Here is an 18,063-nt window from a genome sequence, read left to right as displayed (position 1 = left end):
GCATTTCTGCTATTCTTTCACACGTACCTACTTTTTAAAAAGTTAAACTGCATCGGAGTACTGTTCTGTCTTCTGTCTTTTTTTTTTTTTTTTTTCCCTACACCCCCCTGTTCCTTTTTGTAAACTGCATAGATATATACACAGGACATGGCTGCACATCCACAACTTGTATTATGATGGCTTCTTAGCATAATTTCTAAAACCAACAGGTTGTTTGGTGATATTGACATGTTGACGTCCTCAAAATTGTACTATTACAACGATTCCCAATTTGTGTGGTTTTTGTCTTGTTTGACTATACTTTTTAAAAAAATTGAAAAAACTAAATTAAAAACAATTCTGACCACTATTACTTTTTAATTTTCTGGCTCTTTTTTGAGGCCATAATGTCATTTTTGTTAGTATTCTTTGAGACTTTTAATAGATTTTTATTCTATTTTTGTGGGATGTGATATGACAGAACTTGTGTTTTTTTATGGCAGGAAAATATTTTCCTTTTAATTTTTATACTAAAATTTTGAAAGAACTGACCACCAAGTAAATGAAGAACCATATCTCTCGTATTCCATGTGTAATTCACCTGTTCCTTCTGCGTAGCTCAGCCAGCACACTCTATTTTAGTCTATGGGGAATAAGCCCACCCTGTTAGGCTGGGTACACACCACGTTTTTGCAATACAGTTCCCGTATATGTTTTCAATTTGAAAACAGTATGCATTGACTCTCCATTGAGAAACGTATGCCAAAAGATGCATCAGGTTGTGTCCGTTTTGCATCCTGTACGGTTTTGTCAGTTTTTTTTCCCCGTACCCAAAAACTTAGCCTACCACGGTTTTTGGTCCGGGTGAAAAACCGTATTGAAATCTATACTGTTTTTTTTTAAACATAGTCCCATAGTCAATGGGAACCGTACAGAACTTTATGTGCGTACGATTCCATCTGGTTTTCACCATACGGTTTTTGACTTTGCAGAGTTATTTTCTTGGAATTTCAATCAAACAAGTGAAACTTTATTCATAATGGAATGAAGTGTTAAAAACGTGTGTTTGTTTTTTTTCTTTAAAAACGGATGAAACCGGACATCATTTTTCAAACCGTATACGGATTAAAATGTGTACACACGTTTTGGTACAGTTTAGTCAGGTTTTGAGAAATCCGTTTTTTTTTTTTTTTTTTAGCAAGAACCTGATCCGGGAACTGCAAAAACGTGGTGTGAACCTAGCCTTATGCTGGTGTACTTTGCTGATACTTGCTGGTCCTCAGACAAAGGTGATGGAGGCTTACCACTTAGTAAAACTGGTAAAAGGTGTGGTTTATCTGCGGCACACTACCACTGCCTCTGAGTCTGCTACATATAGCATATAGTAAAACACTGAAAACTGCTGTGACCATTAGGGGGGATATTAATGTAAGGAAAGAGCAGTAGATGAACATTCTCATATAGCCCCAGACCTTGTTCTCAGTGAAGCAATACAGTGTCTGACTGTCATAAGGAAATCTACTGATGTGCTAGTGTTTACAGCAGTGAAGTCCTCTGCCTGTGTGTATTACACTCCTCGAAAGTTATAACTTTTTTTATTCCCGATGCTACAGCTCTCTAATAGCTGGAAACTTTTGTATCTTATTCTGTCAGGTGTCAGAATTTCTCTGTCTCTTTCTGGAATCCCTATTGGATGCTGCCCTCTGGTGTTTGTGGAAAGGACTGCTTTTGGGAAGCTGCTTTTAGGTAGGACTTGTCTTCATGGATTTGTTATTGGAATAGTTTCCTGCTTATTGGTTTGTCAGGTGAGAGTAATGTTTAGTTTTGTGTTTTTGTTTTTCTCTATCGGCTCCATTGGGGGACACAGACCATGGGTGTATGCTGCTGTCTCTAGGAGGTATGACACTATGGCAACAAAAAGTCGGCTCCTCCCAGCAGGATATACCCGCCTCCAGGCCCTGAGCTAATCAGTTTAAGCTTAGTGTCTAAGGAGGTGGACATGGTCTGGAGTTCTCTCCAGACCAGGTCTTATGTTTTTTTTATTTTCCTAGATTTAGGGATGTGTTAGATTTTTTTTTTTATTCCATTTTCTTTCCTGTTTTCAGGTGGGGCCTCAGGAACTGAGGCTCACTTTTTCCCCATTGCAAGTGAGGGGGGAATAGACATTGCGTATATGCGCTGTTCACCCCCTCTCGCCAACGGTCAGCGCTTGGGTTTGTACTTCATGGGTCCGGGTCACCCTATCTCCCTGCTCGCCATGGTAGCCCGGCATGGAAGCCCGGCATGATGCAGGTGATAAAAGCTGGCTGAAGACTTCATGAGGTAAGTTCTTCTGGCTGAGGTGAGTATATTTCCCTTTCTCCTTAGGTGCAGATTTGCAACATCTGGAGACCCTCAGTTTTTGGCCCACCTTTCTCATGGGTCTAATGGGGCTGGCCTGGACAGGGGGTCCTCTATTACTGGTGTGAGCAGTGGCAGTTTGGATGGGGCACAGCTTTCTACACTTTATTCATGTGTGTGTGGAAATGACTGTGTGTCTGTTTTTTACATTGAAGCGGCTGACAGCCGTGGCATTCTTCTATGCGGGCGCTCTGAGCGCCGGCTTAATTTCACTTTCAGCAGCGGCTGCTGCCGGCGGCGTCTAGTCCACTCTATTCCCCACGAGCGCACATGCATTCGCATGTTCGCTTGGGGCATGGAGCGGGCGCCATTACGGGACTTCTTGTTAATATGCTTTAGCTCCGCCCACCCAGGGCCACCGAAGCTTCTCTGGGCGCGCGATTATGGTGGCAGGGGCCAATCAGTGGTGCCCCCTGCTCCTAACACGCCCCTCCCTTGCTATTGGCTGGCATTTCTCCTCTCTGACAGCCTGGAGACCACCACGGGTTTGAGTCCCTGGGTGGGACAGTGTGTTACAGTGTTGTGGTTTAATTTTTAAAATGGGCCCATTGTGGTCTATGGGGATCTCAAGGCATGTGAAACAGTAAGATAAGCAGACTGTATCAGCAACACAGTGAAATGGAACACAGTCTTGGGTGAGAGAGGCCCAGAACGACCTCCCTCTAAACAGTTAATCTGTTAATACTGTAACTCTAATCTGTCTGGTTCTGCTGAACCACTTGTTCTGCCTGCTCCACTGCTCCCCAGACCCCCCTGCTACTCTACCCCGGTTGTTCTTCCAGACCCTGTGGGTTCGGCCGCCCCTCCAGCCTGGGTTCCCTCCCTCTCCCAGTCTATATCCGACTTGGCTCAGGTCTCCCGTTATGTGGTGACTGCCTTGGAGAGGCCCTGCCTACACCGGCCCTCCGGAGGGTCCCGCTCTCTCCCTATTCTGATGCTCTCGCAGCATCTTAGGGGTGTGTCACCTGACTCATTCCCCGAGTCTTCTGGCAGGCACGGGCGCTCCCCTCGCAGGCATCGCCCCGTTACTCCGACCTGTAGCAGGCGTTGCTCCTCTAGAGAATTCTCCCAGGGTTGCCTCTCTGGCTTTCCAGACCCGCGTACCAGGTCCGTCTCTCTCTCCCAGGGCTGCCTCACACGTTCCCATTCACCTGGAGAACTTGTGGAAGAAGTTTCTCATTTGGCCTCCGACTCAGAGGACCGCACGGATGTGCCTAATGTGATGTACTCATTGGTTGTGGCCATAAGAGACACCTTCCAGCTAAAGGACCCAGGAACTTCGGACCTGGTCCAGAAGTTTCCTTTCATCGTGTCCGACCTCTTCCAGGGCTGCCTCACCTCTTTCCCATTCACCTGGAGAACTTGTGGATGATGATTCTGATTCGTCCTCTGACTCAGAGGACTGCACGGATGTGCCTGATGTGGTGTACTCAGTGGTTGCGGCCATAAGAGACCCCTTCCATCTAAAGGACCCAGGAACTTCAGACGTGGCTCCAGAAGTCTCCTTTCTTTGTGCCCGACAGGCACTCAAGACTTTCAGCTCTCACGCTGAATTTTACGCCCTGCGGGTATCCGCCTGAAGTCTTCCTGACCAGAAGTTTCGGGAAACGAAGAAGGTTCAAGGGCGGTATTCCTTCAAGAATCCAGCGGACATGTAGGCGGATACTTTGGCAATCTCTGCCCTTGAGGCAGCAGGTTCTTCCGGCTTTTGCTTCTGCCTGGGTGTCAAAGGCCCTTTTAGTATGGTCTTCCAACTCCGCCAGTGTTGCTCCGCAGCCGGAGATTTTTCTGTGCTCTGCTTCCATGTGCAGCCACTGTGCTGCCTTTACCGCAAGCTACCTGGTAGCCACCGTCCCTTCATGTGGCTTTAAGCCTGCAATGCGGACGCCACCTTCAGGAAGTGAGGCGATGGGCGGAAAAGAGTTCTTTATTACCTCTGGTAAGACTCACAGAACCGCTTTCCGTCGTAAGTCCTCCTTCCGGTTCTGCGGACCTTTGGTACCAACAAAGGGTCCAGCCAGGCGCCTTCATGGTAAGAGGGCTCCTGTTTCCAATCCCATTCCTCCAGGAGGTCGGCTATCCGTTCTGGACGTTTGCTGACCCCATCAGGCACCCGTAGGCCTTCCTCAGCCTGAAGGGGGTGCTTCTTCCTGTCCTCCCCTGCCAGTCTGTCAGGCTGGGGAGGTGTTTTTCAGGGACTGCCCGGTCTGGGGTCTTGGCCCCCGAGAAGCTTTTTCCCCTTCAACATTTTGGGGCCTAGGGCAATTTTCTTTGCTTGCTTCTTGGGAATTTCCCTCCTGGGTGGAACTCAGGTTTCCGGCCATCTCAGTTATCTTCAGTCTTGCCGTCCCTGGGATGTGATCTTCTCGGCCGGTCCTCAGTCGTCCAAGGTCCCTACATCCAGGGGTGTTGCTGTGATCTGCAACCCCTGGGGCGCTCCAGGCGTGGAACTCTGCTTGTCCCGCCACAACCAAAGCGTTCCTCTCTTGGTCGAGCCTGGCCCTACCTTGTCTATTTGGTGGTCGGACTTTGCCCTACCTTATGTTTCCTCCCTTTCTTCTCTTTTTGGGGTCCTGAGGAAACTCTCAGTGGGACGTTTCTGCCATTCTAGTGGCCCAGCCTGGGCCCGGAGGGCATGGTACGTCGTCATGGTCAGGCTCCCTAACGACTTAACGTTGCGCCTTCCCTATCGTCCAGACCTCCTATCTCAGGTCTCCTTTGCCACCCCTATTACCGTCTCTGGTTTGATGGCGAGGCAGTCGAGACCGCGGTTTTGAGAGCCACGGTTTTTCTTCCCAAGTCATTCGCACCATGCTCAGGGCTCGTAAGTCCTCCTCGGCAAAAATTTACCACCGTACCTGGCGATCTTATTTTATTTAGTTGGTGTGAAGCTCAGGTCTTGTGTCCTGTTACCTTTTCGGTTTCTTCTCTTTCTTGCAGTCGGGATTGGAACTGGGGTTGTCTCTCAGTTCCCTTAAGGGTCAGGTTTTGGCCCTTTCTATTCTTTTCCAGCGTCCTCTGGCTTCTAATTCTCATGTCCGGACCTTCCTTCAAGGAGAAGCACATGCTGCCCCTCATCGGTCCCCTTCTCCCCCGTGGGACTTAAATCTGGTTCTGGGTGTCCTCCAAGGTCCCCCTTTTGAACCTCTTAGGGAAGTGTCCTTGCGCCTTCGGCGCGTTTCGTATAGCTATCACCTCTATTCGGAGAGTGTCCGAATTGGTAGCTCTTTCCTGCGTTTCTCAGTTTCTGGTGATCCACCAGGACAAGGTCGTTTTCCGGCCAGATCCTTTTTTGCCTAAAGTAGTTTTGGTTTTTCATCTCAATGAGGACTTCGTCCTTCCGTCCTTTTGTTCCGCTCCTTCTCATCCCAAGGAGCGTTTACTCCACAATCTGGCTGTGGTGCGGGCTGTTCAGGCCTACCTCTCTGTCACCGCTTCCTTTTGTCAGTGCAATCCTTTTTCGTCCTTACGGAAGGTCGTTGCTAGTGACAACCTGCTTCCAAGGCCACCATTTTTCGGTGGATCTGGTCTGCTATTTCGGTAGTCTATCACTGTAGGGGGAAGATCCCTCCCTTCAGGGTTTTGGCTCATTCTACCTGTTATGTTGGGGCTTCTTGGGCTCTCCAGAACAAGGCCTCAGCCTTGCAGATCTGCAAGCGGCTACCTGGTCACCTTTGCACACTTTCTTGAGGTCTTTACCAGGTTCATACCTTAGCATCGGCTGATGCTAGTCTGGGCCGGAAGGTGCTGCAGGCGGCGGTGGTTCAGCCATCCTCCTAACCGGGTTTTCTTCTTCCCACCCAAGGGACTGCTTTGGTACGTCCCATGGTCTGTGTCCCCCAATGGAGCCGATAGAGAAAAGGAGATTTTATATAACTTACCGTAAAATCTCTTTCTCGAAGGATCCATTGGGGGACACAGCTCCCGCCCTTTTGGGTTTCTCTTTGGTTCTCTGTCCGAGAGTGAGTTCAGTTTTATATTTCTCTGGTTCTCGGACAGTTCATGTTTTCTTCTTGACCTGTCGTTCCTCTCCTATTGCTCTGGAACTAAACTGATTAGCTCATGGCCTGGAGGCGGGTATATCCTGCTGGGAGGAGCTGACTTTTTTTTGTTGCCATAGTGTCATGCCTCCTAGAGACAGCAGCATACACCCATGGTCTGTGTCCCCCAATGGATCCTTCGAGAAAGAGATTTTACGGTAAGTAATAAAAAATCTCCTTTGGCAAGTCCTGTTTAGTCAGGTAATGATACTTTTGTGTCTAGGGATTGACCGATATCGTTTTTTTAGGGCCGATACCGATAATCTGTGGAGGTTAGGGCCGATAGTCGATAACTTATACCGTAATATTGGTATAAGTTATCGGCTATTTACCCCCCCCCCCCTCCCCCCCACCGCTGCAGATCATTGATTTAAAGCGCCCCCTACCGCCCCACCGCGTCGCACCCCTCCCCGGCCCGGCCCAATTGCCTCCCCCATGCCCGGTTTTATAATTACCTGTTCCCGGGGTCCACTCTACATCTGGCTCCGGTGGCATTCTCCAGAGCTGTCACTGTGCGCGGTGACGTCGCGTCACTGCGCACAGCGTAACGCAGGACGCAGCAGTAGCTAGAAGTAGCGTTGACCCCAGGCCCCAGGAACAGGTAATTATAAAACCGGGGATGGGGGAGGCAATGGGGCCAGGGCAGTGCGGTGGGGGCGGGGCATATTGGCAAGGTAATTGCCGATACCGATAATGCCCAAAATCGTGATTATCGCCCGATAATATCGGCCAACCGATAATCTGTCGATCCCTACTTATGTCACTATGTTAAAGGATTACTCCGGCGCGCACTTTTTTCCTTTTATCCCGTCCGGGCTGCAAAATAAAAGAAAACACACTTTCTCTTACCTGCCAACGATCCCCCGGAGCTTCAATACAGGTGTTCGGTCCCCGGGCTGTATTCTTCTTACTTCCTGTTAGCCCGGCACGTCACATGGAGCTTCAGCCTATCACCGGCCAAGGCGGGACATCTCTGCGGCCGGTGATAGGCTGAAGCTCCGTGTGATGTGCCGGGCTAACAGGAAGTAAGAAGAATACAGCCCGGGGACCGAACACCTGTACCGGAGTGTACCGGAGCTCCGGGGGCTCGTTGGCAGGTAGGAGAAAGTGTGTTTTCTTTTATTTTGCAGCCCGAACGGGATAAAAAGAAAAAAGTGCATGCCGGAGTACTCCTTTAAATGGAATCACTGGAGAAAGAGGCAAAATCTCAGTATCAGCACGATCAGATTTATTCAGATAATCACAAACAACATTTATGTAGCCAAAACACAATGCGTTTTAGGGCTTTGGAACTGGCATGAACCTTGGTTTGTGGCAGTTTTTTATTTATTTTAATTTTTTTACAAACAAATTCCAAAGCCCTGAAACGAGTTGTTTTGGCTACTGTGTTTAAGGGACTGTTGGACTAAAGTTCAAACAGCATCTGTTTCCTGTAGCATGTACAGTGGTCCATCAACTTATAATGGCCTCAGGTTACATTATTTCCAACATACAACTGTCTTTTCTCAGTCATGGTAACTTGAAACCATACTCAACGTACAATGCTGCATACAGTCCATATCATATCTGTGAAACGTGTCAATGGCTGGAAGATCTGATCAATCAGAATGGGCATTCACTGGTAAAACCCCTGTATTACTGAAGTGCATGCACTGACTGGCTGTCTAGTAGAGCGTCTCTGTACTACAGTATTATTTACCTGTGCCAGGGTTAGCTGCTGTGCCACCAGATGAGGGCGGCTCCATACTACTTTAGGACATTGTGTGTACTGTACAGGACCCTGAAGAAGCTCCTGTCCTCTACATCAGTGTTTCCCAACCCAGTCCAGGATTTTAATTTTTCCCTGTTCCATTGAAAAAACCCGGAATGTTGGTGTGCCTTGAGGACTGGGTTGGGAAACACTGCTCTACATAGACAGTGAGTTACAGCTCCCAGCAGCTCTGTCTTACTTTTATATCTAAGGACTTCCTTTATCTGTATTAGTTATCTATTTTTCTTTAATCCTCCCTTCTTCTATTTTTGGAGAACATTTTGGAGCGTCAGACTCAATTACCAGGTTTCCATAGAGTTACAGTCTCAACATACAATGGTCGTCCAGGAACAGATTAATATTGTAACTTGAGGACCACTGTATTGAGGTCCCAGCCAATAAAGTCCCTGTTTTAGTTCATCAAGATCTAATAGTGTCAGGTCAGTGACACTATATGCCATTGCTACCTTTATTACTATGGTTAGAAACCAGAAAAGAGGGGAATTATCAATAGTAAATCTGGAACAGTGTATATAACATAAGCAGTTGTGAAACTGAAGTTAAATCCACAATAATGAACATTTTATGGGTACGTTCAGATATGCTCTCTGCTTGTAAGGAAAATGGATATTCCGAGGGCTTCCGAGGGCTTCAAAATAGAGCAGCAATTTTCAAACATTTCATGAAAATTGCAAAATCTGAAGGGACAGTTGTTATAGAACTAAAACTCCCAACATGCCTGGGCAGTCTAGGCATGCTGAGAGTTGTAGTTTGGTAACATCTGGAGGGCTACCGTTTAGTCACCACTGTAACAGTGGTCTCCAAACTGTGACCCTCCAAATGTTGCAAAACTACAACTCCCAGCATGCCCAGACAGTCTGGGCATGCTGGGGGTTGCAGTTCTGCCTTCCTAGTGGTTGTCACAGTAAAGATCGCTTTACTTTCACTTTCATTACCCCCCCCCCCCCCACCCCTGCCCCCACCGTCGTTTTCCTACCTGAGCCAGCCAGGATCTCTGCAGTCTCCAGCGACGATCTGCGGTCCCCAGGCATATTCTCCTCCATGTACCGGCCTCCATCTTCTCCCCCCATTCTGCCCGACATCCAGGGGTGGGCAGAACGGGGGGTTGCCATGGCAACCCACTGTCCTGCTCTGCCATTGGTCAGAATCAGTTCTGACCAATGGCAGGGCATAGGAGGAGATCGTAGCACTGCAACCTCGCTCCTATCCCTCAGGATGGTCAGGGCTGTCGCTGACAGCTCCGATCATCCCTATTTTCTGGGTGATCAGGTCACCAGAGACCCGATCAGCCCGGAATAGCAGAAAATTGCATGTCTGAATTGACATGCGATTTTCTGCGATCCCCCGACATGGGGGGTCTCAGGACCCCCCTCGGCGATGTGCCGGGATGCCTGCTGAATGATTCCAGCAGGCATCCCGGTCTGGTCCCCAACCGGCTAGCGGCGGGGACCAGAATTCCCACGGTCGTATGCATACGCCCCACGTCCTTAAGGACTCTGGATGCAGGGCGTATGCATATGCCTGGCATCCTGAAGAGGCTAACATGGATTTTGTGCAGATTTTGACTTCACTGTTGCTTTCAGTGGGGAAACTCTACAATGTATCAGCAAATTTAATTTCTTAGCGACCCTTTTAAAAATTAAATGGGTACTCTCGTTAAAATTTTCTTTTATTGAATACTTTATGTAAAAAGAAAAATGTTTGTTATATATTTTATTTAAAAAAAAACATGTTTTACATGTTTTTTTTTACATTTGTAAACCTGGCCACTAGGTGTCGCCCTATATGGCTCAGGATTACTTTCCCCCACCTTACGTTGATCATGTTCGGACCAACGCTGGCCGGGCAGTGTGGCACAGTGTGGTCCGGAATGTGCGTTCACATGAATGAGGAGAGGGAGGTGGGGATATTTAAATTTTGCGCGGCCCGCTTGCACGAGCACTGTATAGGAAACAGGCAGAGAGCGAGCACATCTGTCATGTGTGCGCGCTGCGCAAAATTTAAATATCCCGCCCCCTGCATCTCCCTCTCCTCATTCATTGCAGTGTGCGAGCTGCAGGTGTGAGAGGAGACGGGCGGAAGCGAGCCCCGGCCAGGCTTCAGATGACGTCGCGCCTGCCGGGGCCGTCCACTTCCTGCTCTTCTCAGAGAGCTCATCTCTGAGCTACCGAAGCTGATCTACAAAAGGTATTTTTATGGGGATTCTGACCAAAAATAAATACAGGGATAGATGTAGTTAGTGTCAGGGACAGATGGGGAGGGGGATCAGGGAAATTTAGGTTAGTGATAGCTACTCTTTAAAGGATTCTGATTGGTTGTGATGGGCAGCCCATGTGTCAAAATAGTATCCACCAATATTATATGTATTTCCACCAAAATAGTGCGTTTGAGTGGGCAGATTTCTAGGTTTATGTCAGTGTTCCTGTGAATGGTTCTCTGTAATTTACTTCTCGGCACCACCGTGAATTCATGCTTCCTTCAGTCCATGTATGTCAAACAATATGAGTATCATATAGGGTATACAGAAGGCTGCTCCAATGTAGGAGCCAGCAACATTGTGCTGTAGGGTCTCTATCAGAGGGGCAATTGATATGGGAATTGCTGATCATTGGAATTTCCAGAACCCATATCGCATATAAGCTATTTCTGTACATTTCATTAGAATGACCAGTATGTAAAAACACTACAGGCTAATGATAACTTATTGTGTGTTGCAACATTTAGCTATGAAATAGCACCATCTTGTGGCAATCATTCAGCACTACATATCTGACTTAAATATGATTGATTCTTCCAAATGCTGCTCACTGTTTAGAAGTGATTGTTTTAATTTTTTGAAAAATAGATGGGTGTGCTAAATTCATACCAATGTACTTGCTTGAGCTGAGGAAGCTAATGAAGGATGGGTGATGAGTGCATGGCCTGTTTATACATTCTTGGCTTCCTGTAGTATTGACAATAAAAGAAAACATATTAGTAGCTGACTGGATTTTATTGTTGGACATATGAGCAGCGTACAAAATAAACTGGCTACTCACTTTAAACGAAAAGGCCTCCCTCTTGACACAGTGCATGATGCATTTAAAAAGCTGGCTGCACGTGTGCGTTATTAAATGGACACTATCCTACATAAGTTTTTAGTCTTGTACTCACAGGGGGACCTGTATCAAAGATTTTACCCCTGTTTTGTGGGTATTTTTTTGCGCAAAATTTTGCGCAAGCCCTTTTTTTGGCGCATTTTTTTGCACACGTTTTGGTAGAGCATGTCGTCCAGATGTGGCCGAATCAGGGTACCTTGGAGCTGCATATATAGTACACATGGATTTATTACCTGCGTACTTTTCCTTTGCACCAAAAATTTTGACGCAAGTGCGTCTTTTTCCCCATAAATATAAGCCAACTTTAACTGCACGTAGCAATCCTTTCTATTTCTGAAGGAAAGTTCTACTAAGGAACCTCCAGAATGTTATTACTTTCCTATCTCAATTCCTCATTTGGTTTGCTTTATATTGCTTTTTACTCCTTGGTTATTCCAAAGCACTTTTAAAATAATTTGCATATAGAATATTTGTTTACAGTTCAGTTATTCATTAGATCACTTGTATATTGGTATTTTATGATCCAACAATTTAATACATTTACATAGGAAATGTTTGATAGCTTACTTATCATTGAACAAGCTCCGTCACATTAAAATAGCTTTGTAATCCACTTAACTCTGTAGATCATTCTCCTTTTATTTTTAAAATTTACTGCTTTCCGTTATACTTTTCCCCAGCGCCCGGTAAGATGGTGGCTATCACTGATAGCCAGCCATCTTACCATGTGACCACGGGGGGTTTCATCCCCCCCCCCCAGCGATCGCTGCTATCAGCTAGTCAAATCTGACTAGCTGATAGCAGCGTTTCGCTATGAGAATACTTAGCAGCGCGGTGTGTGAGTCCGGATCACGGGGATTGGGACACACACCGCTCTGCTAAGTGTCCCTTACCCGTCCCCCGGCGTCACTTACCCGGCCATGCGGTGCCCCGAGCGGTCCCGGCGCGAGCGGCGTCCTCTAGGCGGTCCCGGGGGTGGTGCGTCCCCGCGGTGAGTTTGCAGCAGCAGGGTGGCATCTTCATTGGCAGCAGTGAGATCGCCGTAAATCGATCTTACTGCTGCCTCTGGGAGTTTCAAAACTGCAAACTTTGGCTTTCTGTGCATGCTGGGAGTTGTAGTTTTGCAACATCTGGAGGGCCACAGTTTGGAGACCACTGTATAATGGTCTCCAATCTGTGCTCTTCCAGATGTTCCAAAATTACAAATCTCAGCATGCCCACTCTGTCGAGGCATGCTGGGAGTTGTAGTTCTGTAACATCTGGAAGACCACAGATTGGAGACCATTATACAGTGGTCTACAAACTGTGGACCTCCAGCTGTTGCAAAACTACAACTCCCAGACTGCCCAAGCATGCTGGGAGTTGTAGTTCGTCAACATCTGACTCTTCAGATGTTGCCGAAATACAACTTCCAGCATGTCTGGCCATGCTGGGAATTATAGTTTTGCAACAGCTGGAGGCACACTAGTTGGGAAACATTGTTCGTTTCCTAACTCTTTTTCCCAACCCGTGTGCCTCCAGCTGTGCCTTCAAACTATAACGCCCAGCATGCACTGACAGACCATGCATGCTGGGAATTGAAGTTGTGCAACAGCTGGAGGCACACTGGTTTGGAAACACTAAGTTAAGTAAAAAACTTTCAAGTGTTTTGCAACCAGTGTGCCTTCAGCTGTTGCATAACTACAACCCCCAGCATGCACGGACTGCCAAAGGGCATGCTGGGAGTTGTAGCAGTATGCCTCCAGCTGTTGCATAACTACAAGTTCCAGCATGTCCTTCTGCTGTGACTGCATGCTGAGATTTGAAGTTTTTGCAACAGCTGAAAGCACACTGGTTGTGAAACAGAGTCTGTTTCCGTGTTTCGCAACCTGTGTGCCTCCAGCTGTTGCAAAACTACAACTCCCAGCATGCACGGACAGCCAAAGGGCATGCTCAGAGTTGTAATTTTGCAACAGCTGGATGTTTTCCCCCCCGCCCTCCTCCCAATGTGAATGGACAGGGGACACTCACATGGGCGGAGGTTTACAGGGAGTGCTGCAAGATTGAGATGCAGCAAACTCGCTGTGAATTTTTGGGACACAATTTAGCCAGAGTACGGAGATACCACATATGTGGGCGCAAAGTGCTCTGCGGGCGCACAACCAGGCCCATAAGGTAGAGTGCACCATGTACATTTGAGGTGATTTGCACAGGGGTGTCACAGATGTTAAATGAAGAATAAGGACATTGGTATAATTGATGTGTTATAATTGGATGCAAAAAGTGGTATTATTGTGAGATTAAAACTCTACATAATGAAGAAAAAAAATTCTAAAACTAATAACGAGGACACATACTGTTTAGGTGCAGATACGCTGCAGACAAAGCTCCTACTAAATAGAGCTGCGGTGTAAATTTATGCTCTGAGGAGAATTCTAAATTTAAACGCAATTCAAGAAAGTAGCTGGGCAAGAATGATAACCTTAACGCAGCTGCGCCAAATTTAGACAACAGGCAGAGGGGTAAAAAACTTCTATTATACACTGGAAATGATACATGTCCCCCACAGACCTTATTTATATATACTGGTGCCATATAAATATGGTTAATAGAATATTTTTTATTAAACTCCTAGAATAAAAAGCTGAAAGTCTACTCTTAAAGGGGTCATCCACCATAAGGTGATTTTAGTACGTACCTGGCAGGCAGTAATGGACATGCTTAGGAAGGATCTGCGCTTGTCTTGGGGCTAAATGGCTATGTCATGAGATTACCATAACACTGTGGCTATCTTTTTGTGAACTGGTATTTACTGTTTGACTTTTCTTTTTTGCCCACAAATCCCATAATTCCATTTTCCTCCCTCCCACACATCAGCCACCCTACCCATTGAAACATAAATGAGCTGCATCCATTCAAAAGACCTGTGGTTTTCAATCAGGGTGCCTACAGCTGTCGCATTAGTTGCAGATTGATCTCTCTCCCACCAGGCGATCCCTCCAGCCATTGAAGCAGACAGGCACCCTATCATCAGCTGACTAGTGAGTCAGGTTTCGGCCGCATTGCAAGCTGGGAAAAATCTGAGACAATAGTCATTTTGTATGTTGGTAAAAATAAATATTGGGGTGAAAATCACATAAGAATTGTGAGAAAACAGTCACACGCAGGTACAGACACTATACTATGAACTACACTAACTTTACAGCCCCTGTAGCATAGTCAAATAAAAAATATTCCTGGAATACCCCTTAATGATGCAGGACTTAAATGTACGTCCTGGTGAGGTGGTATTTATTGCACCAGGACGTACATTTACGTCATATACATAACCGAGTGCATCGGAGCAATGCTCGCGTCATGCACTGCAGGTCCCGGCTGATGATAGCAGCCAGGGACCCGCTGGTAATGGCAGACTTTTGCGATCGCGCGGATGTCTGCCATTTAAGCCCTCAGATGCCGTGATCAATACAGATCATGGCATCTGCAGAGCTGCGGTCACTAAAATGGATGATTGGATCATCCGCAGTGCTGCCACGGCGATCCGATCATCCAGAACAGCAGATGGAGGTCCCCTCACCTGCCTTCGCTGCCTTCCACGGGACTTCTGCTCTGGTCTGAGATTGAGCAGACCAGAGCAGAAGATGACCAATAACACTGATCAGTGATATGCCCTATGCATAGCATTGAACAGTATTATCAATCAACTGATTGCTACAAATAGTCCCCTATGGAGACTATTAAAGTGTTAAAAAAAAAAAAAAAAAAAAGTGAAAAATCCCCTCCCCCAATAAAAATATAAATTGTCCCATTTTCCCCATTTCACCCCCAAAAAGTGTACATAGTTAGTACGGTCGAAAAAAAGACATATGTCCATCAAGTTCAACCAGGGAATTGAAGGGTAGGGGTGTGGCGCGATATTGGGGAAGGGATGGGATTTTATATTTTTTCATAAGCATTAATGTTGTTTTGTTCCAGGAATGTATCTAATCCTGTTTTAAAGCTGTTAATTTTTCCTGCTGTGACTAGTTCCTGAGGTAGACTGTTCCATAAGTTCACAGTTCTTATGGTAAAGAAGGCGTGTCGCCCCTTGAGACTAAACTTTTTCTTCTCCAGACGGAGGGAGTGCCCCCTCGTCCTTTGGGGGGGTTTAACCTGGAACAGTTTTTCTCCATATTTTTTGTATGGGCCATTAATATACTGATATACGTTTATCATATCCCCCCTTAAACGTCTCCTCTCAAGACTAAACAATTGTAACTCCTTTAATCGCTCCTCATAGCTAAGATGTTCCATGCCCCATATTAGTTTAGTAGCGCGTCTCTGCACCATTTCCAGCTCCACAGTGTCCCTTTTATGTACAGGCGACCAAAACCGAACAGCATATTCCAGGTGAGGCCGTACCAATGCTTTATAAAGGGGGAGTATTATGTCCCTGTCCCTTGAGTCCATGCCTCTTTTGATACATGACAATATCCTACTGGCTTTGGAAGCAGCAGCCTGACATTGCAATCTATTCTGTAGTCTGTGATCCACAAGTACATCCAGATCCTTCTCTACCAGTGACTCTGACAGTTTAATCCCCCCTAAGACATACGATGTATGCAGGTTATTAGTACCCAGATGCATAACTTTACATTTATCCACATTGAACCTCATTTGCCAAGTGGATGCCCGGACACTTAGTCTATCCAAGTCGTCTTGTAACTTATGCACATCCTCTATAGACTGTACTGTGCTACAAAGCTTGGTGTCATCTGCAAAGATAGAAACAGCTGTTAATACCATACTCTATATCATTGATAAATAAATTAAACAACAGCGGTCCCAGTACTGAACCTTGGGGTACACCACTAATAACCGGGGACCAATCAGAGTACGAATCATTGACCACGCTCTCTGGGTACGATCCAAGAGCCAGTGTACAATCCAGTTACAAACTAAAGTTTCCAAGCCCAAAGACCTTAACTTACCTGTCAGACGTCTGTGAGGGACAGTATCAAACGCTTTGGCAAAATCCAGAAACACTATATCCACAGCCATTCCTCTGTCAAGGCTTCTACTCACCTCTTCATAAAAGCAAATTAGATTGGTTTGACAACTTCTATCCTTAGTAAACCCATGCTGGCTATGACTTATAATACTATTATCCCCTATGTATTCCTGTATGTAATCCCTTATAAATCCTTCAAACAATTTACCCACAATGCACGTTAAACTTACCGGTCTATAGTTTCCTGGGGAAGACCTAGAGCCCTTCTTGAAGATTGGCACCACATTCGCCTTGCGCCAGTCCCTTGGCACAATACCAGACACCAGTGAATCTCTAAATATCATGAACAGGGGTACAGATATTACTGAACTTACCTCTCTAAGAACTCTTGGGTGCAATCCATCTGGCCCTGGAGATTTGCTTACATTTATATTACTTAACTTACCTTGTACCATCTCTACATTAAGCCAGTTCAGTACATTACATGATGTGTTACCAGCACTGACCTGGCCAATGTCAGCTCCTTCTTCCATAGTGTATACAGAACTAAAGAACCCATTCAGTAGCTCCGCCTTCTCTTGATCGCCTGTGACAACCTCCCCATTATCATTATTAAGGGTTCCTACATGCTCTGTCCTTGGTTTTTTTGCATTTATATATCTAAAAAAATATTTAGGATTAGTTTTGCTTTCTTTGGCCACCTGTCTCTCGTTTTGAATTTTTGCTGTTTTTATTACATTTTTACAGATTTTATTAAGCTCTTTGTACTGTTTAAATGTTATAGCTGACCCATCAGATTTGAATTTGTTGAAGGCTATTTTTTTTGTTGTTTATTGCTCTTTTAACATCATTTGTCAGCCATGTAGGATTTAGTTTTAATCGTTTATATTTGTTCCCCTTTGGTATATATTTAGCTGTATAGTTATTTAGAGTTGATTTAAATATGTCCCATTTACCTTCTGTATCAGTATTTGAGAACACCTCCCCCCAGTCTATGTCCTGTAGTGCAGATCTCAGACAAGGGGAAATTTGCCTTTTTAAAGTTATATGTTTTTGCCTTCCCCGCCTGTCTTTGTTTTCTACATTTTAAGTCAAAAGTAACTATATTGTGGTCGCTATTACCAAGGTTTTCCCGCACAGTTACATTACCAACTTGCTCTGCGTTGTTGGAAATGATCAGATCCAACAAGGCATCACTTCTTGTTGGGTCCTCCACAAACTGGCCCATAAAATTATCCTGCAATAAATTTAGGAACTGTCGCCCCTTTGTAGTTTTAGCCAGCCCCCGGCCCCAATCTATATCTGGATAGTTGAAATCTCCCATTATTACCACTGTACCTGCCCGGGCGGCCCTCTCTATTTGTTTATGAAGCCGACCTTCTATCTCTTCAGTGATATTAGGGGGTCTGTAGATTACACCAAATACTATTTTTTCCGTATTTCCCTCCTTTTGTAATTCTACCCACAATGATTCCACATCCTCAGAATCATCACACACTATGGCATCGTTCACACTGACTTTCATACCACTTCTTACATACAGACAGACTCCACCACCTTTTCTGTTCATTCTATCTTCGCGAAACAATGTAAACCCCTGCAGATTGACAGCCCAGTCATGCGAGGAGTCCAGCCATGTCTCAGTGACCCCAACTATATCAATATGTTCCTCCAGTATCAAGGCCTCAAGCTCCCCCATTTTATCTGCTAGGCTTCTGGCATTTGTGAACATACACTTTACATTTCCATCCTTTATGTTATTGGGGTTAATGGGATTCAAGGGTGTAAGTTTTATTTTCCTATGAA

The 18,063-nt window shown here is 45.9% G+C and overlaps 1 protein-coding gene across 3 annotated transcripts in view; it reads left to right on the top strand.

Moving 5' to 3' along the window:
* GXYLT1 (glucoside xylosyltransferase 1) overlaps positions 1 to 18,063 on the top strand; it is a 57,713-nt gene that overhangs the window by 4,507 nt on the left and 35,143 nt on the right. For 2 of the 3 annotated variants that reach the window (XR_008892676.1, XM_056573944.1), the window contains exon 2: positions 1,633 to 1,725. The exons of the other annotated variant lie outside the window; for it this stretch is intronic. Coding sequence is in view for 1 of the 2 variants with exons in the window: in XM_056573944.1 (XP_056429919.1) it covers positions 1,633 to 1,725 (93 nt within the window). In the remaining variant the exon portion in view is untranslated. The remainder of the gene's footprint in view (positions 1 to 1,632; positions 1,726 to 18,063) is intronic. 3 annotated transcript variants of the gene reach the window in all.

This window comes from Hyla sarda, chromosome 4 (genome assembly GCF_029499605.1).
Source record: "Hyla sarda isolate aHylSar1 chromosome 4, aHylSar1.hap1, whole genome shotgun sequence".
NCBI classification, from domain to species: Eukaryota; Metazoa; Chordata; class Amphibia; order Anura; family Hylidae; genus Hyla; species Hyla sarda.
The sequence above is the reverse complement of the archived record's forward strand: the minus strand, read 5'-3'. Positions and strand labels throughout refer to the sequence as shown.